General features: G+C 40.7%; 1 protein-coding gene across 1 annotated transcript in view; it reads left to right on the top strand.

Annotated features, from left to right (window-relative positions):
* The first annotated feature begins 3,916 nt into the window (after positions 1-3,916).
* The window catches only part of FRAS1 (Fraser extracellular matrix complex subunit 1), a 463,438-nt gene continuing 440,580 nt past the window's right edge, over positions 3,917-26,774 (top strand). The window contains exons 1-2 of the mRNA XM_029235334.1: positions 3,917-4,328; positions 11,127-11,158. Of these exons, the coding sequence (XP_029091167.1) occupies positions 4,253-4,328; positions 11,127-11,158 (108 nt within the window). The 5' untranslated portion in view covers positions 3,917-4,252. The remainder of the gene's footprint in view (positions 4,329-11,126; positions 11,159-26,774) is intronic.

Below are 26,774 nucleotides of genomic sequence, written 5' to 3'. Positions count from 1 at the left end.
TTCACTGAGGCAGGGAAGGGAGCATTGCTATGATTGCTTTGGCCTGAAAATGACAGAGCCCACTGTCTAAAACAGTGCTGTCCAATAGAAACATAATATGAGCCACATGTATAATTATTTTGACTAAGTTTATTGTTATTACCAAATTTGAAAGTAATGTTTGTTTGCTAAGATTGCTTGCTGTCTGTTTTGTTTTAAATTAGCATATAATATACATACAGCAAATTTACCCTTTCAAAGTGTATAGTTCTGTAAGTTTGGACAAACACATACAGTCGTGTACTTACCATTGCAAGCAAGTTTTAGAACATTTTCATCTCTCCCCAGAATTACTCTATGCCCTTTGTAGTCAAACTCTCCTTCTACCCTCAGCTCCTGGCAACCATTGCTCTGTTTTCTGACAGTATGGTTTTGCTTCTCCAGGATGTCACGTAAATGCAATCAGAGTATATGAGCTTTTTGAGTCTGGATTCTTTCACTTAGCATAATGCAGTTGAGATTCCTCTATGCTGTGGTCTGTATCAGTAGTTTGTCCCTTTTTGTTGTTGAATAGTATTCTGTTGTATGGATGTACCTCAGTTTGTTTATCCACTTCTCAGTTGAGGGACATTTGGATTGTTTCCAATTTTTGGTGGCTAATAAAGCCAATAAAAATATTCACGTACAGGGTTTTGTGTGAACACAGGTTTTCATTTCCCTTGGGTAAATACTTAGAGGAGTAGGATGGCTAGGTCATATGGTAACTTCATGTTTAACTTTATAAGAAACTTCCAAACTGTTTTCCAAAGTGTCTGCATAACTTTGCATTTAACACCAGAAATACGTGTGAGAGTACCAGTTCTTCTACATCCTTGCCAGTGCTTGATATTACATGTTTTTTTTTTTTTTCTCTCAACCATCCTTGTAGATTAGATCTCATTCTCATACCTCATCTTATAGATTAGAGGACATACGTAAACCTGACTTTCTAGAAGCTACATTTTAAAAAGTAAAAAGAAACAGGAAAAGTTAGTTTTAATAATATATTTTATTTAAAAGAATATATTCAAGCTATTATCATTTTAACATATAGTTAATATAAAAAATTAATGAGATATTTTACATTCTTTTTTGTGTGTACTAAGACTTTGACATCTGATACATACTTTATACTTTCAGCACATCTCAATTTGGAGTAGCCACCTTTCAAGAGATCAATAACCACATGTGGATGGTGGCTGCTGTATTGGACAGTGCAGATCTAGACCTAGTTCATGGCCCCGCCTAACTGTGAGTGGGCTGGGAAAATGTGATATTCCATGTATCCAGGAAATGATGGTGAACACTAGTAATGTCTATCACAAAGGCAGAGCAGAGAAAAAGAAATAATTCAGGTCCTTTATGACATCATTAAAGTACTAAATTGGACCCAATCTGAAGGTCTTCTAAGGACAGTCTTAGTTTCTAGTTATGACAGACAGTAAATGCCATACATGTAGTTTAAGCCAGTTTGAATTAGCTAATTCTGTTATTTGAAAATTTCTCCAATATAATTTTGCATCGTGCACTTAAACATGTGTTCCATATAAAAGAATGAGAAAACACAGGTTAGCTGAAAAGAGAAATTAAAACTCACTTGAATTCTCAGAGATAGTATTTTGGTGTATATTCTTTGAGATACGTGTGTATGAATATGTGTGTATAAATGCATAAATGTACATGTGTACAAGCAAAACCACTGGAACATTATATTATTTTCTTATGAGCTACGTTTTTTCACCCAATAATATTTTAAAAACATCTTTCCATGTCAATAAATATACATTTAGGATATTTTAAATCTCTGTATAATATTGAAGTTTATGGAGGAATCATAATTCACTCAACACATTCTGTATTATAGGTTGTTCCAAGTATTTCACTATTTAAATTGAGGCAGGGGCAGAAGTGGTGTATTTTAGAATACCTCCTTATCTGAAGCAAAAAGCAAAGCGTCTTTGGAAATCCTGTTTCCTTTTTATCTCACCTCTTCTTTTTATACCTGGCCTCCTCTCAGGGACTTACTCTTTTGCTCAGTCCATTCTTTCAACAAACGTTTAATGAGCACCTACTATGTGCTTCAGCTACAAAGGTGACAATCTCTGTCCCTGAGACCGCCACAGCCCAGGAGAGGCTTGCACAACCCCTGGGTCTCGTGAATACTTAAAGATCAGCGCTAGGTTGTCAGACGTTTCCTTTTGCTTGGGCTAATTGTAATAGTTACAGGATCTGCCGGTTACAATTTATCGAGTTATTCTGAAAAGTGAATCGTTCCTACTCGTGCTAGTGCGGAGCAGAACGTCCGCTGGATTATGGTGATGGGACTGGAAATAAATTGGGCCCCTGCTGTTTCACAGCTCGGAGTTCAATGCTTGGACAAACTCCCCTTTGACAGGCTAGCCCATCTGAGGTCAACCGACAGACCCAGTACGTCTCTTCTCTGGGCCACTCATAATCCAGGCAGCATCTTTCTGATGCAACTATTCTCATAAAATAATTAACCCCCTAGACCAGCTATTTTTATTTGGTCCTATAAAAATATAGCTGCCGGCACTCAGTCCTAACCAGGAATCAAGACCTCCACTCTTCAAGGGCATGCCCCAGTGTGCCCTGCCCTGACATTTACTTCCCAGTCTTTGGCATTTGGGGGCGCAGCTGGAGCCACCGCGCAGAGGCTGCGTAGTGTTCCACTGACAGCCTCTCTCAGGGAGAGGGAAAGGTGCATTCGCGGTGGGAGGCCTCGCCTAGGACACACACACCGATATCCTCCCAGGCTGCTGGTAAACCCACGATGCGACGACCTGATGGTCTCAGAGCAAGGACGATGGATCAGATCTGCCTCACTCTCTTAGTGCAGCCGGAGTGGCGGGGTGTGTGTGTGGGGAGTAGCGCTGGGGTCCTTGAATGTGGGCATACCCCCTCCCAAGTGAGGGCTGTGGATCCGGTTCGCGGGTCCCTAGGCTGTGCAGGAGCCAGGACCACGCCATCTTCCCCTCCAGCCCTCCCTGGTGTGACCACTTTTGATGCCGCCCCAGACAAAGGCAATCTGAACTCCAGCAGAAAGAATAAGGGGATCAGGTTGCTCTCTCGGCCTCCCCTCACTCCCCCCTCCTCGCTTCTCCCCTTTCCACGTGACTCTCTGGAATCTTTTGCAAAAGCTCCGAGTCTCTGGGTCCATTTTCACCCGGAGCAAAGGAGAGAGGAAGGGTGGGGGCGGGGGGAGGCGGAGGAAGGCGGAGCGTGTGTCCTTTAAACGCGGGGTTCCAGAGGGGGGCCTTATTTTGTGCGTTTCCGGGCTCTCAGGTCGAGTGGCTCTAGTTCGGAAGTCCTTTCCAGGCTCTCTAGCATTTTCCTCGCTGCATTTAAAACCATGGCTCCTCCTCCGCTCCCGTAATCATACCTCGACCCAGCAGACCGGCTCGGGGTGCACGGGGCGGAGGTGGCCGCTGGCGCCGAGAGAGCCGCGCCCCGCAGCGCTCCTCGCCCGGGCCAGCGGCGGGGGCGGGAAAGTAGCGGCGGGGTTCCCGGCGCTGCCGCCCCCGGCTTTCCTCAGAAGCTTTCGCGGAGTCTGCGGCAGGGAGCGCAGCCCGCGGCGGCGGCGTGCGGCTGCAGCGCCGGCGAGTCCCACGAGCCGTCCGCAGCGCAGCACGAAGTTTCCCGCGAGCCGCCCCGGGTGGCTGAGGTCCGCCGAGCCGGGTGGCCCAGGCCAGAAGGAGGAGTGGGTGGGTCTTTTGGGGCTCCTGGCGACCCCCTCGGCCGACGCTGCGAGTGTCAAGCGAACTTTAGAAAGCTGCTGCTGAAGAACCTGCGCCGGGATCTCCACGGTTGGGGACCCGGGAGCGGGCGGGTCCGGCCTGCGGGAAATGCGGGGAGATCCAGTCGGCTGGTGACGGGCAACTTTCCGGCGAGCCTTAGCCGCGGGCCACTGCGCCCTGCCTCCTCTTTTATTCTCCCGAGCTCAGCCGACGTTGGCGCCCTGCTCTGCTGGAGAGCTAGGCGCACTCTCCGCCAGGCAGTGAGTGAATTGAATCCCTCCCCCTCCCCCCCGCCACGAGAGTGTCGCTCTCGCCCGTCCATCGCCTCATTTCCCCGGAGGTGACCGCCCGCTGCCCGCCGCCCGTCGCACCCCGCTCTCGGGGCGCCCAGCCTGGGACGCCGAAGGCTGCGTTTTGGCTGAGAACTGGTTCTTGGATGCTGAAGGCTGGGCTTGCCCAGCTTGGGTGCAGAGGCGGCAATGAGTGTCTTCAAAGTGTGGCTCGGGGTGGCCCTGGCATTGGCGGAATTTGCAGTATTGCCTCATCATTCTGAAGGTGAGAGAGCGGTGCCGTGTGTGTGTGTGTGTGTGTGTGTGTGTGTGTGTGTGTGTGTGTGTGTGATCGTGCTTTTTAAAAAGCTCAGCGGGTGTATGGCATTGTGGGTCAGATGGAAGTTTTTTGGGGGTGGGTGGGTGGCCGTGGAACTAGAGGGGGCTTTTTGTGAGAAGATTCCAACTCCTGATTGTTTTGTATGCAGATCACAAGCCCCACTCCCTCCTCCCTCTCTGCCCTGAGTGCATTTGGGTGGGTGGGTGGGTGGCCGACCGAGGTGCCATCTCTGAAATTGGATTCTCTTTCTTCCCACTTCCCCGGTGCCCCCGAATGGAAAGCATCTACATGGAGCGTAGGTGAGGAGTGAACAATTGCAATTACCTGTGTAAAAATACTTATGCTCCTATGAAAAATAAAATCCGGCACCTTAAAACCCCCTTCTCGCCCTCCCTCCTAACCGCAATGAGTCTACCCGTAAAGTCCAATTAAGATTTTATAAGGTGGTTAGAGCGTGTTCTGGAAGTAGACAGTTCAATCGCACTGCAAGAAACCTCCCCAGTACAGAGAGGCACGAGCCTGCCTCTTCCCCAGAAAAGAAGTGGTTAATAAGAGTTTAGCTCCGTTCTCTGACTTCGCCCCCTGCCTCCCAGTTTTCCTCCGAGGCTCCAACCTACGTGTAAAACCCTGGAGCTGGGGGTGAGAAAGGAGGAGATTGTGGGAGTTGTCGCCATGATAGCAAGAGCAACGTGAGCTCAGGCAAATAAATTAATCGCTAAGGAAATCAAGAGTTTGGGGGTCCTAGGATGGCGGGCCCGGGGACGCGAGGCGGCGTGAGCTCCCACCTGCCTAGAGTCGCGAGGAAAGTCGCCTAGCGGGTGCTTAGGGAGGGGGAAGGGAGGCGGCGGGCTGAGGAAGGCGGCTTAATCTACCGCGCAGGGCTCTCGGCTTCCCCTCCCGGCTCCGTTCATTATTCATCCAGCTGCGGGAAGAAGAGTTCACCTGCGCCGCGGCAAATCAGAGCCGCAGCCGCGGCCGTCGCGGGCGCTGGACGGGGCGCCTTCTCCGCTCGGGTGCGGACCCGGGCGTGGGACTGGGGGCAGCGGCAGCCGCCGAGGAGGACACAGCCCTGCTCGGATCCACCTGCAGCCACCTGAGCAACGGCCTTTTCCTAGCTAGCTTCCCGGGAGAAAGTGACGGTGGCTTTGGGGACTTTCCCGTGGGTGGAGCGACCGCCAGCCCGCACCCTCCCGGGAATTATATCGAGTGTGTATCATCCCCGGGAAGTGCATGTCTGGGGCCTGTGCAGCCTTTTTCAACCAGGGCATAACCTGTAGAACCATGTCTTTTGTATGTGTGCGTGTGTATGCAAACTTAAAAGACAATAAAACGTATAGAGCTTAATTGTAGTAAAGCACATGGGAGAGTCAACCTAGGCCACCCAAATGTGAATTTGAGACAGAAAAATTACGTTTGCACTTGGTGGTGGCAGTTTCCTATTTAGGATCATGTTCCAGCAACGCGGAAAACGTGCTGTCCGTCCCCGATAGCTCACCAGGGGGCCGTTGGAATGATGTAAGAGATTTGCTTTTCAGAATCAAATCTCTTGAAATTACAAAAGCCATTATTACTAAGGGCCTGCAGGGTTCGCTCTTTGGAAGAGTGGTTGACAAAAAGGGCAAAGTTTAAAAACGTCCAAAGTCTTCTGATGGGGGAGGAGTGTAGGGCGCGAGGGGCGCTATTCCTCCAAAGATTCTTTGGAAACTTTGCTTCTTACTCTTTCAATCCCACCTTCAGAACATTCTAGAATCATCCCACAACTTGGATTCTTAGGTATCTGAGAGTTTCCATCCAAGTCATAATGATGCTTACCTAATAATGAGTGAATGGATATGGACATTTACTGAGCACTGTACTACTTGCCTCGCACTATGCTAAACACTTTACATACTTTATCTCATTAAATTAATTAAATGATAACAGTCCCACGGCCAAAAACTCAGCTGTCATCTGATGAGTCCTTTGATTTGGTTCCGTCAGGTTTTCTTTTTCTCTTAAAAATACGAGCATTGAGGTCAAGAATGGAGAGCTTAAGGATATTAGAGATTTCCTCAAGTTTTTATTATTAGCCTTGGAAGTGATTTTTAAAAATGGAAAAGAAGCATTCACACGTGTGGGTCTCTTGATGCAACCTACTCTGTGATACTGTTGCTGTCCGGGCCATGGCAGAATTTGTTGTTTTCTTCTCAATGCTCAGAGAGCATGTCATATATATTTCTGGTGCACCAGTTAATAATTCTATAATTTTAGTTGATAAAGATACAATCTTCCTCACCTAACTGTGTGCTCGCAGAGGGCTTAGGATGGCTCCTGGTTATTATCCTTCCAACTCAGCTCCTGGTACACAATAGGTGCTAAAAAATTTTGGTCAGGTGAATGAGTATTGCCAAATCACGTTTCAAATTAAGCTTAGACTGTTGCTGTGTGACCTTGAATGAACCACCTAACTTCTTTGGGCTGTGGTCTGTTATTCACCAAATGCAGAAGTTGGCTAGGTGATAGCTCTAAAATACTTCTGCTAATCATCCAGCATAGCAAAAAAAAAAAAAAAGTTCAGTATTTGCTGCCTTATTTTTGGTCAGTTGCATCTTTCTAGCTCTGAATTTTATTTTAATTATTAAAAGAAAAATGAAGGTTTACAAGCAGGTTATTGGCAGTGTTATTTTACATTTTCTTATATCGCCAAGCTGACAAACTACTGTGATTTGAGAACTTAATAAAATCAACAAGTCACAGAGAAACTTCTAGCAAATGTGGGTGCTTTCTGAATCAGATGTGTTTCTGGAGAAGTACATCTTGAGTTGTGTCGGCCCGTGGAAATCCTGTGAAGTTACACTAGATAGAACATGTTGGCTGTGGATAAAGAGTCTTGAATTGGTTAAGAGAACTGAGTTCCAGTCTATGTCCATCACTCCCCATGTGACTTTAGCCAAGCTTACAATCTTCCAGTCTTTTTCCTTTAAATGCCATTAGCAGAATATACTGAAAAGGATCATTTGATAGACAGAGTGTTTTATTTATGGGTGGATCAGCATATTTGGTTCCACTCTTGGTAGAAGAGTTCCTTCTGTGTAGGATTCAGTGCTTAAAACTCAATGTTAAGGAAGGAAAGACATTGGATGGGAAAAAATAGCCTATCTCTTCATTCTTTCATTCCACAAATCTTTATTGATAGCTTATATATCAGGTTATTAGGTTATGTCTGGTAGGGACATACAGACGATAAAAAAAAATAATGCCTTCCCTCAGGGAGTTTGCATACCTGGAAATCATTAATATAGGTAAGGTAGCAGTAGGGACATGTAAACGTTGGTCCTTGGTGGGTTTCCCAATATTGAATAATTGCAACTCAGCATCTTTTGGCTTTTGCAACTACCAGCTAGTGGAAATAAAGGGTGTTGTATTGTCATAGGCTCTTATTTCCATCATATTGCATTTCTGTTCTCCTCTGGGGATTGGATTCTGGGTGTTACCCTCTGCAAATAAATCCTTTAGTGAGAGCATGGTCATCTGTATTCGCTGTTGTGGACTTGAGTGGTAATATTACTCAGTTTTACTCAGATATGAGTAGTCATAAAATACTGTCCACCACTTGCCTCAGGAGAGGAGAGGGGACTACCAACATGGCATAGTTGGAGTCGTGTGCCAAATCTTACACTAGTTCAAAAACTGTTGGCCCATTTGTGTTTTAACTACTCTATTAATTGATCTGACTCCTGGTTGACAGTAATCAGGACAGGAGCTGTCCTGTCGGTCCAGAAAAGGATTCTATTTTAACTATTCCACAGTGTACAAGCCATATGCTGAATTATAGCACAAAATAAAGCCTGAACATTTAACTACCAACTTGTGGCTGCTTGTTCCTAATGAGTCATATTTTTGTGATACCATGCTGTCCAAACTTCTTCATATGTTATGGTCATGTGCCACTATTTCTTTGAACAAATGGGTCTGACATTTTGTGACTTAGATTTAACCTCTCTAATTTCCTCATGTTATCAGGTAGGGTTTCCATAGTGAATAGTTTCAGGATGTGAGTACTGGTGCAAATTATATCTCACATTTCCTCTGAAAACTTCAGATTTTATACACGTGTCTCATAATAGAGTACATTCTAATGTGCCAAAGGGCCTAAAAATGGATATGAAATGACATTTATTTAAATGAATATGGAGTGACATTTTGCCTATGTGACCTGCAAGAAAGGCGCCAACCACAGGAGGAAGGTCTCAAGATCTCAGCCTCCTTCTTGGCACTATGTGATCCCTTCACCCAGCACAACTTTATGCACTTTCTCACAGGTGTCAGAACTTAAATTACCTGCCTTCTCAGCTGTATTCCATGCCCTGAAACTGGCAAAGTCTTTTATTTTCCTGTTTTCCCTTGAAGAAGGCCTGTTTCTCCTTCTAGACCTTCATCATCAGTTAGAATTCCCCTTCAGCTGGAGTTTCAAGTTCAAATAAAGCCCAAATCAAAACTTCAGGTAGAGTTGCAATCATTCCAGTGCTCCTTAAGAAAAGAAGTGACTAGTGGAGAGAGTAACTTTGTTTTCCAAAGTATATGAGTTGATCCATTAGTGAAAAGGCAGAACGAGAAGCTGCACCTAGCACCCAATGCCAACAAACCTCCCGACTTAGTCTGCTGGTGGGTGTGAAGCTTGTGCCAGTGTGGGAGAAACATGCTTGCTTTGGAGGATTGCATCTGGCATTGGGTGGTGATGAATGTTTTTGATGGGACTGGGCATCACAGTAGAAAGCTTTCTTTTTTTCTACGGGGAAGCAATGAGGTTTTGGAAGCTGTGTTAAAGGAGACTCATTTCTGCAGCTGCCTTTCGGGTAGAGATGTTGTGTTTTAGGAAAGCCCTCAGAGGCCAAGGCTTATTTCTTTTAGAATTGTACATCCTAGAGCAACCCAAATCGAGTTATTTCCCTTTTCCAATGATAGAATTTATCGGCAGTTACACATAGTTTTGACTTGCGTTTCTAACAGATGTTTGGCTTAACCAAGTGTGTTTGTGATGCCACACTCAATGCTGCTTTATTTTTTCATGTTACTGTGATTTGATAACATCTGTCTAAATTTCCAGAAATGGGTTTTGATATGAGTACTTGGATACATCTTAAGATACCTGATTCCTTTTGGAGCTTTGAAAGTTTACTGGCCTTTGGGGGGTAGTGCTATGGAGGAGGGTAATAAAATTACTTGATGGTTTCATCTAAAGGTTAAATTTTGTTTGTTTATTCTAAAGGTTAAATTTTGTTAAATTGTACCTAAGTGAGCTTTATGTTTAACTTTTAAATGTGAGAAGTAATTAAATAAGTCCATTTACATAATTTAGGAATTGCATTGTGTTGATATATATTTATGTACTTATATACGATTATTTTTTTTATTATTTATTTTTTTGCGGTACGCGGGCCTCTCATTGTTGTGGCCTCTCCCGTTGCGGAGCACAGGCTCCAGACGCGCAGGCTCAGCGGCCATGGCTCACGGGCCCAGCTGCTCCGCGGCATGTGGGATCTTCCCGGACCGGGGCACGAACCTGTGTCCCCTGCATTGGCAGGCGGACTCTCAACCATTGCGCCACCAGGGAAGCCCACGATTATTTTATATATATCCATATCCACATGTCATATGATTATTTTATATATATCTATATCCATATATGTGTTTATATATACATATCTATCTATCTATATATATATCTATATCTCCTTTCTTATGATATACCATAGACTGAAATACTGTCTTTGGAACAGAATTTCTTAAAACTAAGTCAGGAATAATTTCCCCCCAACATTTTATCTCAAGTTATTCTTATTTGAATTTCAAGGGCACAAAAAGTCATTTCAGTAAATTTGCCCATGGAGATCTTTGATTCAAACCCCAAGTGTAAATAACCGTCTCCTTTTCTTTGAATATTGTTCTTAATTCCATTATTAGTAGATAAGGTAGACCAGTCCTTTCCTGAGAAGTTAATAGTACTGAGACTTCACGAATGATCTGTTGGCATCCAAGCACTGTAGTAAAATGTGTCCTTCCCTCTTTGGACATTAAGTGTGGCACATTGTCAAGGTGTGCTCTGTCTTGGTGTGTGTATGCTATTTCAGTCTGCTTTGCAGCCTGTTTCTGAGCTAGTATCTGTTAGCACACTGCCTACATGTTTATAGGTTAAATCAACACCTGCTGTGCTGTTCAAAAATTGGTTTAGAAAAAGCATAATTTTGTGGGCTGGAAAGCTCCATGAAGGAGATGGGATCAAGTTCAAGGAAATTGATTAGACCAAATGCATTTCCTGCAGGAAACAAAAATGAGTAAAGGCATTGGCATATGAAAGCATTACCATGGGATCCTAAGTTGGCCTCTTGGGTTGGACTGGAGAATTTGTGTAAGCAGAGAGTGGCAGAGAAGCCTGGATAAGTAAATTGGGACTGGATTAGGAAGGCTTTGCTGATTTGTCATATAGGAAAATACACCAGTGTATTTATAGCATGTCGTTATACATACATTTATTTTAAAATTCAAATAATGAGTTTTAATAATGCTTTCCCTCATGCGCGTCCAAGAAATGTTGTTTTGGTGTATGGGATTCTTTCCCCAGGGGCAGAATCCTCAAGCTTTGGAAAGAGCACAGTTTACTGATTATGGTGCATGTAGATGCAGTTTTAGTGTACTTTGGCCAGGGCAGTGCCCACTGGTCTATTATGCATCCCTTTTAATTCTTGTTTTGTTTTTTCCCCACAGGTGCTTGTGTCTATCAGGGTTCCTTGTTGGCGGTAGGTCATTCTTCATATATTTGGTTTATTTATTTTGCATGTAAAATGCTTGATTGAAGTTACTGAGTGAGTGAGGTGACCCTGTCATTGTAAAATGTATTTATTTTCCTTTTCAGTTTGAGGATTATCCCTCATTCTGGCACAATCATGCTCAATTACTTAATACCTTTTCCAGAGTGAATTAGTTCCATTTGGATACTCAGGTATTGGAAGAGAAGTTCAAACACCCAACACCAATTTGCATTCCATGGCTGTCTTGTGAGTTCTTTCAATCAGAGAGAAAATTAGATCCCATTCTTTTGTCAGATATGAGCTAGGGCACAATTTGTTTATCTTCCAAACAACTTGTTTGCTTCTTCCTTTGCACCGCCCCCTCCAAAAAGATATACAATTATTGAATACAATATGGAGGATCCTGACTGTTGCTTTGAATTATACTTTTAAGTTTTGGTAACAAACAAATTAACATTTTATCTCTGATCCTTTGGCACGTAGAGGAGAATTGATTTTGAATTTAATGTCGGGATCACTTGGGGGAAAAGCTGATGCAAGATTCCTGCATTTCTTTTCATTAATAATGTACTATGGTGCATAACAGTGTGTTAAAAGCCAATCGAAAAGACCGTCTACACTCCATCAACTCTAATAAGTGGTGTGACAAGTCATTCTTCACCACTTTTTTATTTTAGTTTAATAAAGGCTGTAATAAAAACAAAACTCAGATGGTTGGAAAGGGTTTGCTCATTTACATCCCAACCCGCTATTGACATGTGTGATACCAGTATGTCATCTTGGATTGTCCTTGTGGTATTGAAATAGATGAGAAATATTTGAAATATCTGAGAGTCTAGATAATTGTAGATGTTCACAGTAATATTCTTGAATCTGAACTTTATGTAATATAGTTACTGCTCTGGAGATTGATGTGTTTTTTCCTTCCTTATATTTTTCTGTTAAAGAATCAGGTGAAAGCCATTTCCACTCTCTTTCCCATTCCATGCCCTTAAAAGCCTACTCTTGCTTCTGTTTATTCTTTAATACATTTTAGGAATCATTTTAAAATCAAAGTGCTATAAAATACATCATCAGTTTTGGGGAGCTGTAGTAGATATTATAGACAAGTTAGTTGTCCATTTTAATACAAAGAAAATTGCTTATTGTATAGAGTCCTTTGTAACTTTTCAATATCTTTTCATGGCTATCGATCCACCTGATACATGCAGCAGATCAGTGAAATAGGCAGGTCGTGTATTATTTTATACTCTCCCCCTTTTTAATGAAGAACCAAGGATGAGAGAGAGAGAGAGGCTTGCTAAAGGTAATTGACCATTAAGGGGTGGACCAGAACAAAACAACCTGTCTTCTTTCTGTTGTTCTCCTGAATCTGAAGAAAGTGGCTAGACTACCTTCTATGTTTGACGCGGCAGCATGGTATTGCACATTTGAATACGAAAGCATCAAGAGGTCAGTTTGGTTTGATCAAGTTAAAGGAGTGGGGGCACTAGCACACTCCTGACCCCTCTAGTTGCCTTCTTTGCTTACCAAGACTCTGCTATGTTTGTTCCTGAACCTCCTCTAGCCTGATGTACTTGTGATTGTGGTTATGCAACTCAGGCAGAAAGACAATACATTTACTACAATAATAAAGGTTATTATTGAACAAATATTTACTGACAACTCTGGACCTGCTATTCTAGGCACTGGGAATGCGTCAGTGAACAAACAGGCAAAATACTTGCCTTCATGAAGCTCGAATTCTAATGAATAAAATATTTAGAATGTCAGATTAGTGCTAAGGAGGAAAACAGTATGGGTGTGGGGAGATAGAAAAGGCTGAATAGGGGACAAGGGTGGCCTCTTGAAATGAGGGGATAGGGAAGGGCGTCCTGAGAAAGTAAGGTGACATTTGAAGAAAGACCTGAAGGGCACTATAAGAGCTTGCCCCTTGGATATCCAGGGAAAGAGAATTCCACAGGGAGTGTAAAGTCTGAAGTGGGAGCTTGCTTGGCCATTTGAAGAAGTACTTGGAGGTCACTGTGGCTGCAGCGCGTGATCCAGGGGGAGGATGGCAGGAGATGAGGTCAGGGAGGTTGGCAGTGACAGAGCAGCGTGTCCTTCTATGGACTTTAGCTTGTCCTTTCAATCAGGTGGGTGAGCCACTGGAGGAGCTAGAGCAGAAGAATGACAAAACCTGACTTATAGTTTAATTAAACTGCTGAAATGGGAATATGAAAAGAAATAGCATTTGTTTCTAGGGAAACTATGTTGAATACTTTAAAAAAAGACTCTGTAGAGGTGAGTCACTGAAAATTTGCTGTCAAATTAAGTATGAGAGAAACAACTATAAAAGATTGGGGGAAAAGCACAAAAGTCCAGAGAGATTCTGCATTCGGATTTATCTGCAACCTCTTGAAGTTCTCTTTCTATTTTAAGGAACTTCAAACTGGAATGGGGATGATGCATTGTGGCCATAGCTAATTGTATGAATAATTCATCGCTGCTCTCTTGCCACATGGCCTGGTCTTGAAGAAAAGCACTGCACCTGCATCAATGAAATTGAATGAATGTGCATTTATGTATTTTGAATTAAAATACAAAGCTTAAGAACATTTATATACTGTTCTAGGATTCTCTGATTAAACAACTCCTTGGGTGAGAGGATTTCTATGGTAAGAGGCATCACAGCCAGGGGCTGGCTTTGAGGATAGTGGCATGGTGTCCCAGCCCCAAACCCTGTAAATTCTACCCACGTGCATTGTAGAGCTGGGAGTGACTTTGGAGGTCATGTAGTCCAAACTCTCCATTTTATAGATGGGGAGAGTGAGGCAGGGATTGAAGTTCTTGTGCTTCCTTCATTACTCAGGTGAGTAACCAGAAGTGGAAAGTGGGTCTGGTTGAGAATGGCAAAGCACCAGCTTCACCCAGAATTCCATGAAACATACCAAGCAAATGAGAACACAGATCTAAGCTCTGGCTACTAGTTGCTAACTCTCAACCTGTCCTGTGAGGATTCCTTCCACTGATACCTTTTCCATCTCATCACTTGTTGCCTGGGAAGCTGCCAGATAGAGTGGTTCATTCAGGGCCTCTGTAGTCTGACAGACCTTTAAAAAAAATTATTTTTTAATTGAAGTATAGTTGATTTACGATGTTGTGTTATATAGCGCAACTATATAGCTAGGTGTATAGCAAAGTGATTCCGTTATACATATATATATATATATTCTTTTTCAGATACTTTTCCATTATAGGTTAATACAAGATATTGAATATAGTTCCCTATGCAATACAGTAGTTCCTTGTTGTTTATCTATTTTATAGATAGTAGTGTGTATCTGTTAATCCCAAACTCCTAGTTTATCCCTCCCCCTTTGATAACCGTAAGTTTGTTTTATGTGTCTGAGCCTGTTTCTGCTTTGTAAATAAGTTCATTTGCATCATTTTTTTTAGATTCCACATATAAGTGATACCATATGATACTTGTCTTTCTCTCTTTGACTTACTTTGCTTAGCATGATAACCTCTAGGTCCATCTATGTTGCTGCAAATGGCATTATTTCATTCTTTTATATAGCTGAGTAATATTCCATTGTGTATATGTGCCACATCTCCTTTAGCCATTCCTCTGTCGGTGGACATTTAGGTTGCGGCCATGTCTTGGCTATTGTAAACAGTGCTGCTATGAACACTGGGGTGCATGTATCTTTTCATATTAGGGTTTTTGCCGACAGACCTTGTTCTGATTCTTCCTCATTGGCTACAAACCAGCTCTGTGACCAAGTTACATAACCTTCCTGAATCTCTATCACCCCCTATGTGAAGTGGGGATAAATAGAGCCTCTCCTGAAGGGTTTTTGTAGAGTAAAGGAGGTAATGTGGGGAAGACACCCAGACACAGTGCCTGGTGTGTGCTTTTCTGCAATAACAAAATTCCTCTTTACCAGCCAAGAAGAAGGACAAGAGGAAGGAACTGTTATTCGGCACCTGCTATGTATTTCATACTCTCAGCAATCCCAGGAAATAGGCGTTGTCTTTACAGATCAGGAACCTGAGGCTAAGAAACTCTAAGTCACTTGTTCAAAAATCACACAGCTAGTCAGTGCTAGAGGAAGAGGGCGTTGCAACCTGGGTCTGACTTCAAAGCCATTCCACCGAGCATGCCGTTTCTCGCAGCCAAGCCAGTCTGCTTGTTGTCTCTGAACACAGTTAGCTTATTTTACCATCAGCTCTATGTGCCCACCCCCTCCCTGCTGCACCTGTCACGCAGTTGTCTCTGCCAGCCTCTGTCCCGACCTCCCGCAAGAGCCAGCTGTCCCTGGCTCACCCCTTCCCATTTAGCTGAGGCTCTCCCACACTAGTGTGTGCTAAATTCACCACACGAAGCAAGGAAGGTTTAGGGGTTATTCCATCTTAACGTATAGTACATGCTATATTATATATATGTACCCACACAAATCCCCAGCAATGTGCTGTGTTTCCCAACTTCTGACACCTCTGTGGACTCGTGGAGACACTCTGGGGTCATTGGGTTCTCAGCCCCATGTAGCCGTCTCTCAGTTATGTACTGACTTTGTCTGTCTCTGTTCTTTCTTTAACACTGTCTTCCCTCCTTTCTCTTCTTTCCATTCCTCCGGTCAGAAAATACCCAGGAAGGTCCCCTACCTTTAGAAACACTGCATAGTCTATTTTGGGGTGTGTTTCTTCCTCCACAATATCGCTGCACCCCTGGGCTCTCAGGACTTTCTCCAAAGTCAGCCACAGTGGAAGAGAGAGTGACTGGGTTAAATCAGGAGTCCCTCAGAGGGAAGCTACCTACTTTATATGTTTAACTGTGACAGGGGCATCAAGTGTGAGGAGGAAAACAGATTTTTTATTTCAAAGTTTTCACCTATCTCCTGTCCTTTCCTGTCAATATTGAGTAAAAAGAATTTCACTATCCTTTGGCCTCACCACAAGCAAACATCTCCTTTATAGGTTCTTCCTGGGGGTGGATGGTTGAACTCTTCAGTTTTTTGTGTGTGTGTGTGGTACGTGGGCCTCTCACCGCTGTGGCCTCTCCCATCGCGGAGCACAGGCTCCGGACGCACAGGCCCAGCGGCCACGGCTCATGGGCTCAGCCGCTCTGCGGCATGTGGGATCCTCCCGGACCGGGGCACGAACCTGTGTCCCCTGCATCGGTAGGCGGACTCTCAACCACTGCGCCACCAGGGGAAGCCCTCTACAGTTTTTATATCTGTAAAATGGAGATGAATGATTTACTTCACAGGGTTGTTGTGAAGGTTAAAAGAGACCAGCAGGAAGCGCTTAGCTTGTGACCTACCATAAAGGTTAGCTGCTATTACTGTTGCTGTAAAGCAGTTACACTTAACAAAGGTGGACACAGCCTCTCTTCTTCCCCAGATCAAAAGTGTTGAGTGTTGGCATTTTCCTACTTGGAATACTTTTCCTCACAAATGCTGACAAAGTGCATCACGAGGCACTAACTTTTAGCACATTTGAAAGGAAGAAAAAGTTTTCAAGAAGAATTAAAATTGTGGAGTGTTTACTATATACAGTATAACACAGTGGAAAGATCCAGGCTCTGGAGTTTAAATCTGGTTCTGCTACATACTTGCTGTGTGGCCTCAGATATGAGACTTTAAACAGCCAAGTCTCAATTTCATTGTCTATATAATAATATACCTCATAGGGTCGGTGTGAGGATTACCTGAGAGCATGCTTGTGAAAGAACCCAGAACTGTGCTTGGCAAGGAAGAGACACTCACATCACCTAGGTGGCAACGACATGTCGGAGTGGAAATGACTGTGTGGTAGAAGCCAGGGTGTCTTGGTTTGGGGTTTGGCTCTGTAATTACTAGCCGTGTAGTACTGAGTAAGTCACTCGAATGAAATGAGGTCTCAGTTTCTACATTCGTAAAATGAGAGAGTTAGATTAGATCCTCTCCGAGATTCCTTAGCCCAGGGCCATCCAATGGAACGCTCTGTGCTGATGGAAATGTTCCAGAGCTGCATCATCCTGTGTGGTGGCCACCAGCCACATGTAGCTGTTGAGCACTTGAAGTGTGGCTAGTGACACTGAGGAACTAGATTTTAAATTTTGCTTAATGTTAATTAAAATTTATAGCCTCACGTGGGTCGAGGCTACTGTATCGGACTGTGCAGCTTTAGAACTTTAAAATTCTTAACTTACTCTAGTACTTAAGCTTGAATTTTAGTCTCATGGATGGCTCTCACCCTGGGTAAAGGTTCACTGTTGTGTTGTTAGCAGTTTGAGGAAGGTCACAAAAAATTTGTTAGAGCACCTGAGTTTGCTGTTCGTTTGTTTATATAATATTGTTTTATACATATATGTATATAATTATTACAACACTACTCTTCCCATATTGCTTGATACGTTTTCTTGAATAAAAGAAAAGGGGTGGAGTTACAGCTGAGCCCTCACCTGCAATCAATCCTACATATTCTACTAAATCTTTTCCCAGCTTTATTGAGGTATAATTGATAAATAAAAATTGTATATATTTAAGACGTACAACTTGATGATTTGGTATGTGTATACGTTGTGAAATAATCACCGTCAAGCTAATAAACATATCCATCAACTCAGTCGCTCCTTTCTCACTTCCTTCCTCCCTTCCTCCCTCCCTCCCTCCCTCCCTCCCTCCCTTCCTTCCTTCCATAGTGAGAACACTTAAGATCTACCCTCTTAGCAACTTTCAAGTATATAATATAGTATTGTTAATTATAGTTTCATTGTTATACATTAGATCTCCAGAACTTGTTCATCTTGCACAAGTGAAACCTTGTACCCCTTGACTAAACTCTTCCCATTTTCTCTTCCCCACACCCCCTGCCAGCCATTCTTCTTTCTGCTCTATGAGGGTAACTATTTTAGATTCCACATGTAAGTGAGATCGTGCCGTATTTGTCTTTCTGCATCTGGCTTATTTCACTTAGCATAATGTCCTTCAGGTGCACTTATGTGGCTGCAAACGGCCGGATTTCATTCATTTTTAAGGCTGAGTAATATTCCATCATGTGCATCACATTTTCTTTATCCATTTTTCTGTTGATGAGTATTTGGGTTGTTTCCACATCTTGGTTATTGGGAATAATGCTGAGAGGGACATGGGAATGCAGATATCTCTTCAAGATCCTGATTTCATTTTTTTTTGGACTTAATGCCCAGAAGTGGGATTTCTGGGTCATAAAGTAGTTCTATTTTTAATTTTTTTGAGGCACCTCCATGCTGTTTTCCATAATGGTTACGCTAATTTACATTTTCACCAACGGTGTACAAGAGTTCCCTTTCTCCACATCCTTTCCAATACTTGTTATCTTTTGTCTTTTTGTAATAGCCCGCTTAACAGGTTTGAGGTAATATTTCATTGTGGTTTTAATTTACTTCTATTAAAGATTTTACAAAATATTTTTGGCGTTTTGTCAAAGTCTGATATATTCGTGGGAGTGTTATCCACTGTATATTGTGGTGGGAGAAATTGAGAACTTCTGGTCTAATCTGTAAGCCTTGTTGTTTAGGGTTAAGGAGGATTAAAGAAGGCAAGTAGAGCTCTTCAGTGCTAGCGTCCTTTTAAAAAATTGATGTGCTGTAGCATTCTTTTATTTGAAACTGTAACACAAAAGATGTAGCCCATAGAAATGAAAATGTCTCAGACTTGTGTTCGTGCGCAAGAAATTTTATGGAGAAGAGAAATGAAGAGAATTTGGAGGCTTTCCCTATTAAGTGCTCAAAGCCCCCCAAACACTTAGTAAATCTTGGTCAGCGACTGCTATTAAACACCCTGAACTTCTCAGCAGCGGGGGGAATGCTTGGCATCTTGTGGATATACTCAGAAGGGAAACAATAAAGTCAGCCATTCCTTAATTTCCCTTAAGAGTACTATTGGGTATTGTAGGATATCACTGTTCTTCATTATAGTTTAACAAGAATTCATCATTTTTTCAGCCTCTTCATTTATTTTTAAACACTGAGTAATATGCCTTTAAGTGGGAGAGACTACTCTTTATTAAAATATAATTATTCTGGGGTAAAAACATTTTTTTTACCGAAAATCAGCACAGCATCGCTCTGCTAGGTGCTGGAATAAAGTTTGAGAAGTAATGAGCTTCCTTTAACTAGAGGTATTCAAGCGGAGACTGGAAAGTCTGTATCATAAATGAGATAGTGGTGGCTTGGTCTAGATGACTTACAAAGCCTTTCTAACTTGGGTTCTGACTTGCGTGAATTGAAGATTAGAGCGGTGTGTTTCTGCCTTATGGAAGCCCTTGTGTCAGGGGTGGAGTGGTGGTGAGAAAGTCTCCTGACCCCAGAGGTGTACAATGAAGGGTTTCTCCCCTGCGTTCCTTCAAATGGACTGATTTTGTACCCTTGGGTACCAGGCAGTGAGAATTGGGCTCTAGGTGCCTCAGATGATTCTTTTTTTCTTTACTGGGCTTTTATAAATCGTCCACCATAATCAGATGTGGTAGTTTCCTCTTTGGAAATTCATATCTTCTGAGCATAGTTGTGTGAGAGGAATAGTACAAGAGATTTTGTGCTTTTATTGATGAACAATCCATATGCATTTTCATTCTTGTTCATATTCTTGTGGTAGGAACAGATGTTTTAAGTTAACAAACACATTTCTTATGCTTTGTTTTGAATTTAGAAGATGCAGCTGAGCTTGGCAGCCATATTACTTTGTTCAAAAGATGGTAGCATGATCATATATTTCAATTTTCTGATCAGACCATACATTCCCCACACTTTTTTTTTTAAGTTTGTGTCATTTTTGCTCCAATTGCCTTACAATCTAGTACCTCATTTTGTTTTTTTGTCTTCATTTGTCTGTTTATAACTACAAAAATGTACATATACATGTTTATTTTATACATTGTACATTTATATATGCATATATATATATCTCCTAGAAAAGAACTGTCACTCATTTATAACACCTTATGGTGTTATCTCATTTTAGTTACTTTTTAAAGCCCTCTGCTTACTAAGGGAAAAGATGATACATAAATATCAAATGACAATTGTGAGTTAAGCAAGCTTATGTTTTCTTGGAGTTTGAGTGGCAAATGTCTAAAGAAAATTTGGCTTTGAAAATCTCATATGGATGGCATTCTGCTTGTGTGACAAAAAGGGACATAAATATAAAATCTGCAGAAAATAATTTTTAAAAATCTGAGCAGTTTTATGTAAAATAAGTATGTATCCTCTGGTATTCCAGCTAAATTCTTTTCAGCAATGATTTCTTCGTTTCCCTGAGTTTATAAACTAAATGGAAGGAAGAAGGAAAGGGAAAAGCTTTCACAGTAAGAAACAGTTTCTTGTTAGTACCCAGGAGATGCTTGAGTTTGGGGCATGACCTGTGAGTTCTTTCCTGACAGCTCCCAAGATTGGTTATTTATTAAATTTATGTCATTCCTTTCTTCCAAAGGCAAATTGCATGGGTGTGGGATGAGCTGGGGAGAGGAGGGTGTCTACATGGGAGAGCAGATTTCATAGTTCCTTGTACCTTACATTCCTGAAATGGTTTTGTAATCGTGAGTAGGAGAGAATTATTAACAGAGATACGTATTCTTTGGTGCTCTTACTGTACTTAGTTTCCCTCTAATCCAGAGGGAACTTGGTCTAAGAGTTGAGAGAACAGAAACAAAAGAAACTCTAACCTGAAATTAGTGACTTAGAAGAACCCTCTCCCTCTCATATTTGCCATTGGTATATGCAGTGATAGTGGTCCACCTGGATCGTAGATATTTATTGATCAACTTCCATGTGCCAAAAGATATGAGTTACAGACTCTGGGGTGCCTACCCAACAGCCCCCTTTCTCCTTTTCTCTGCTGGCAAAGTCCTAATTTCTTCTTCCAGTTCCCACCCCTTCCCCACATGACTTGTGTAACTCCTAGCTGCAAGCTAGTTAGGAAGTTTATATTCCCTTGCCAGGATTGGCTTAGGAGTGAGTATATGACCTAGTTGTGGCCAATGAGTTATGCAGGGAAGTTTTGGGTGCTTGGAAGAACCCTATAAAGAACACCTCTTTCCCTCCAGTTCTGAAACAAAGAATAGATACAGAAGTAAAAATCACCTTTTAAGTTTTTTAATCAGTGAAGCTAACGTGGAGGATATAGCTTTAATTCTCTTAGCCAGATAGGCTTATTGATTCTGAACCCACACCATCCAGCCAACGAGGCATCACAGACATTTACAGAGGCAGCTTTCCCATGCAGAAGGGCTGCTCAGGTGAGAATTATTGCTTGAAGAAGCAAAGGAAAACTTATGCTCTCGGTTGAAAGGCTTGCTTCCTAGAAGAGGAAGGAAGACAAAACTGAGTTAAGCAGGCCCAGTTACCCTTCAATTTGCTAGTTAGAGAAATTGTGCCACCTTCCCAGGGAAAAGAAAGCCCTGGAGGTATATGTTGATATCCCTTCACAAGAAGGAAACCTCAGGAGAAAGAAGAATTCTTTATTAATGAGAGAGTTTATTTTATAATTATTATTTTAAATTTCTTTTTTTGGAGGGGGTTTGGGTTTTTTAATTTTATTTATTGATTGATTGATTAAAGTATAGTTGATTTACCATATATTAGTTTCAAGTGTACAGCATAGTGATTTAATATTTTTATAGCTTATACTCCATTTAAAGTAATTACAAAATAATGGCTATATTTCCTTGTGCTGTACAATATATCCTTGTTGCTTATCTGTTTTATACATAGTAGTTTATATCTCTTCATCTCATATCCCTATCTTGCCCCTACCCCTTCCTCCCCAATGGTATCCACCAGTTTGTTTTCTATATCTATGAGACTGTTTCTGTTTTGTTATATACATTCGTTTGTTATATTTTTAAAATTCCACATATAAGTGATAACGTACAGTATTTGTCTTTCTCTGTCTGACATTTCACTAAGCATAATACTCTCTAGGACCATCCATGTTGTTGCAAGTGGCAGAATTCCATTCTTTTTATGGCTGAGTAATATTCCATTGTATACACATTTACCACATCTTTATCCATTCATCTGTTGATGAACATTTGGGTTGCTTCCATATCTTGGCTGTTGTAAAAATAATGCTGCTATGAACATTGGGGTGCATGTATCTTTTTGAATTAGTGTTTTCTTTTTTTTTTTTAAATGTATACCCAGGAGTGGAATTGCTGGATCATATGGTAGTTCTAGTTTTAGTTTTTCTGAAGAACCTTCATACTGTTTTCCACAGTGGCTGCACCAATTTATTGTACATTCCCACCAACAGTGTACAAGGGTTCCCTTTTCTCCACATCCTTGCCAACATTTATTTGTTGACTTTTTGATGATAGCCATCTGACAGGTGTGAGGTGATAGCTCATTGTGGTTTTGATTTGTATTTCTCTAACAATTAGTGATGTTGAGCATCTTTTCATGTGCCTGTTAGCCATCTGCGTATCTTCTTTGGAAAAATGTCTATTCAGGTCTTTTGCCCATTTTTAAATCCAGGTTTTTTTTTGTTGTGTGAGCTGTGTATATGCTTTGGATATTAGCCCCTTATGGATGGGTCATATCATTTGCAAATATTTTCTCCCATATTAATGGGAGATTTTCAAACTTAGTCTTTGAACATTGGCATGTGAAGATGTGATCCCTGGAGCTCCTGCAACAGTTTTGCAGCCATTGGACTACCTATCCAGCACACAGATGGAGGAAAATGATGGAAAGAGTTTGGTTTCCTGAAGAGTTTGGTTGTTGATCTGATGAATTGAGCAGCACAGGAACTGATCTTCCTGGGGCATTGTTATATGAGTTAAGAAATTCCCTCATTGTTTAAGCCAGTATAAGTAGGATTTCATGTTACTGTGGCTACAAACACTCTAACCCATACCCTACAGTCAAATAATGAACTAAGCTGAAAGCGCTTTGGGATGAGTGTCCTTGTAGTGTGCAGCAGCGTAGCTAAGGGTGTGAACTCTAGATTCAGACTTCCTAAGTCTGAGTCTGAGCTCTTCACTGTTGTTCGACCGACCTTGGGCTACTTACTTCGTCTTTAAAATGGCGATTTTTTAAAAATTTATTTTTATTGGAGTAAAGTTGATTTACAATGTTGTGTTAGTTTCAGGTGTACAGCAAAGTGAATCAGTTATACATATGCATATATCCACTCCTCCTTAGATTCTTTTCCCATATAGGTCATTACAGAGTATTGAGTAGGGTTCCCTGTGCTATACAGTAGGTTCGTGTTAGTTATCTGTTTTATACATAGCAGTGTGTATATGTCAATCCCAATCTCCCAGTTTATCCCACCCCCCCTTCCCCCTTGGTAACCATAAGTTTGTTTTCTACATCTGTGATAGTAGTTGTGCATGTATTACAGAACTGTTGTAAAGATAAATAACACCTGAAAGTACGTGGGGTTTCATGTGTAAGTATGCACTAGTAGGTAATAAGTATGTTCTAGCTGTTGGGAATACTGTTATTCATGGAGGAAGTCACTTCTGATCTTGCCCTTAAAATATGGGTCAGTTTAGAATAGGAGGAGATGAGGGAAGGGCTCTTTAGATAGAGGATCAGTGTGAGTAAAAGCATAAGTGGCAAAGGCAGTCCAGTTTGATTAAAGTGTGAGAAGTGATGGGATAAAACACTGAGAAGGGATTTTTAAACTCCAGATCACATAGGGCCTGGAATAGGCATGTGAATTACATTCTGTAGACCATGGGGACCCTTTGAAATGGAAATCATTTGCTCTTGAATTCTAACTCTGTCACTACAAATGGATTAGCGTGTAGTCGCTCTGTAGAGCTTTGGAGAGGGTGGCTCCATGTAACCGATCATCACTGCTGGAAAAAAAAAAATCAGTGTGCAGACATACTCCAACAGTGAGTTATTAGTTCAGCAAAAACAGGTTCATCTTGGATTATGTCAAGTGAAACTCCCTACTAATAGGCATTAATCCACTCCTTTAATATTGACGTTCATAATGATTCCCCCTGAGGTCGTGATGGAATCTTTCTCCTTCCTCTTTAGTCGGCATTTCTTTTTTCTACTTTGCAACTTGCAAAGATTAAATTATGTTCTGGGTAGCATTAAGATAAATAAAGTACATTTTATTGTATTAAATTTTTTTGAATGGAAACCTTATTTTATTTATCCTACCCCGGATTTTGAAGAGTATAATTTTTCTCCTGTGCTGGACAACAGAACTTACTGTCTTTTGTTTGATTTTAGAATTTTATCAGAGTTATCATTCCTACATTTAAAATACGTTTTTTAAAAGAAAGATCAACGGTGATAAGATACTTTAAGGAATAGTAGGACCTTTGGAGAAATATGAACTGCTAGAAAAGATTCCAAAGAGTTTGACTTAGGAGGAGAAGAGAGGGAGATTTTATGGGAATAAGATAACTCAAGTGCTTTTGCAAAGGAGAGAAACTCATATTTCTTTAGTAGAATGAATTAAGCTGTTGAAGCTGTTGAAAAAACATCTTTTTACATTTCTTACTCTGTTTCACTGATGATCTGGAGGAAAAACCGCAATGATAACAGGCAGGAGATAAATATAAAGCATAATAAAAGAAATTCTGCGAGCGTCAAGGCGTGTGTATTCCTCCGAGGTGTTTTTATGCAAACTTATTTAGGTCAAGGATACTTAGTAAGCAAGATTGTATCTTGAAAACTAAGAATTCTATTTTTTGTACTATAAATAAATTATTGAGTTAAGAAGAAAACAATTAAAGAGGATAAATATTAATGTTTTTTTATAAACCAAACCACAAAACCCAGAATATTATACCAACTTTTGAGAACGATACCTTCCTTTTTTGGTTTTTCTAACTGAGAATGGTCATATTGTTTTATTTATTATATTAAAAGTAATATGTTTGTTCTAAAAGAAAAAACATATAATATAAAAAGAAGGGAAAAGTATTAATTTCAGTAATTCCGTGAACAAAAATAATGATAGCTAAATATTAGGTGAATTTATTGCAGAACTCTTTTTTTTTTTATAAGTGTGTGTGTGTTGTATGTGTGTGTGTGCTTAACAGAAACAGGTGTCATAATATGCATATTTCATGGTCACTTTAAAAAATTTAATACTGTGTAATGAATATCTTTTTATGTCAATTTTCATTAATCTATATCATAAATCCATCGTGTATACAGTGTAAATTATTGTAGCCATCCCTACTGATTGATATTCATATTCCAGTATATTAGTATTGTAAGCAACACTGTGATGAACATTCTTGTACACTTTTCAGTTATTTCCTGAGGGTAAATTCCTTAGAAATACAATTTTTGAGCCACATGATGTACATTTTTTAAAAGCATATTTGTGTACATATATAATGCATATTACCAAATTGCCCTTCAGGGAAGTCATACAGTTTCACTTCTATTGGCTGGTATTAGTAGAGAATTCTGATGTAAGGATGAAACCAACATTTGATTTTTGAATGATTGATCTTTTTAACTGAAGCATAGTTGATTACAATATTGTGTTAGTTTCAGGTATACAGCAAAGTGATTCAGTTATATATGTATATATTTATATTGATATATATATTTCAGATTATTTTCCATTATAGGTTATTACAAGAAATTTAATATTGTTTCCCATGTTACATAGTAAATCCTTGTTGATTATCTATTTTATATATAGTAGTGTGTATTTGTTAATCCCATACTCCTAATTTATCCCTTTTTCCCCCTCCCTTTTCACTTTGGTAACCATAAGTTTGTTTTATATGTCTGTGAGTCTGTTTCTGTTTTGTAAATAAGTTTATTTGTATCTTGTTTTAGATTCTACATATAAATATATTATACATATTTGTCTTTCTCTGACTTACTTCACTTCATATGATAATCTCTAGGTCCATCCATGTTGCTGCAAATAGCAATATTTCATTCTTTATTATGTCTGAGTTATATTCCACTTTATATATATATATAGCTATATAGATGTATATATCCATATCTATATCTATACACATCTTTAGCCACTCATCTTTCGATGGATGCTTGGGTTGCTTCCACGTCTTGGCTATTGTAAAGAGTACTGCTTTGAACATTGGGGAACCTGGATCTTTTTGAATTAAGAGTTTTTGTCTTTTCCAGATATATGCCTAGGAGTAGGATTGCTGGATCATATGGTAGCTCTAGTTTTAGTTTTTTTTTTTTTTTGAGGAACTATTTTCCATAATGACTGCACCAATTCACATTCCCACCAACAGTGTAGGAGGGTTCTCTTTTCTCCACACCCTCTCCACCATTTATTACTTGTAGAGTTTTTGATGATAGTCTTGAATGATTGATTTTTAAAGGCTGATGGAAGACAATATTGACAAATTGGATGAAATTCAAAAAATATCTAATAATGTAAAACTAAAAAAACCCCAAATAGAGTACAGATTTTCAAAGAATTGGTGCTTTAAAGAATTCCTTAGTACTTATAAAGAATTCATACAAATATTTAAGAATATCGTCAAACTTTAGGAATTAAACTGGCTAAGAATAAGACTAGGGAGTTCACATAAGAGAAAATACAAGTAGCAAACAAATATATTAGGAAGAATCATTGTTAATAACCAGGTTAAAAACTAAACCAATAATGGGATATCACCTTACACC

Source organism: Monodon monoceros, unplaced genomic scaffold (assembly GCF_005190385.1).
Source record: "Monodon monoceros isolate NGI ecotype Baffin Bay Population unplaced genomic scaffold, NGI_Narwhal_1 Super_Scaffold_20, whole genome shotgun sequence".
In the NCBI taxonomy this organism is placed as follows: Eukaryota; Metazoa; Chordata; class Mammalia; order Artiodactyla; family Monodontidae; genus Monodon; species Monodon monoceros.
Note: the sequence above shows the minus strand (reverse complement) of the source record. Positions and strands in the feature narration are given on the sequence as shown.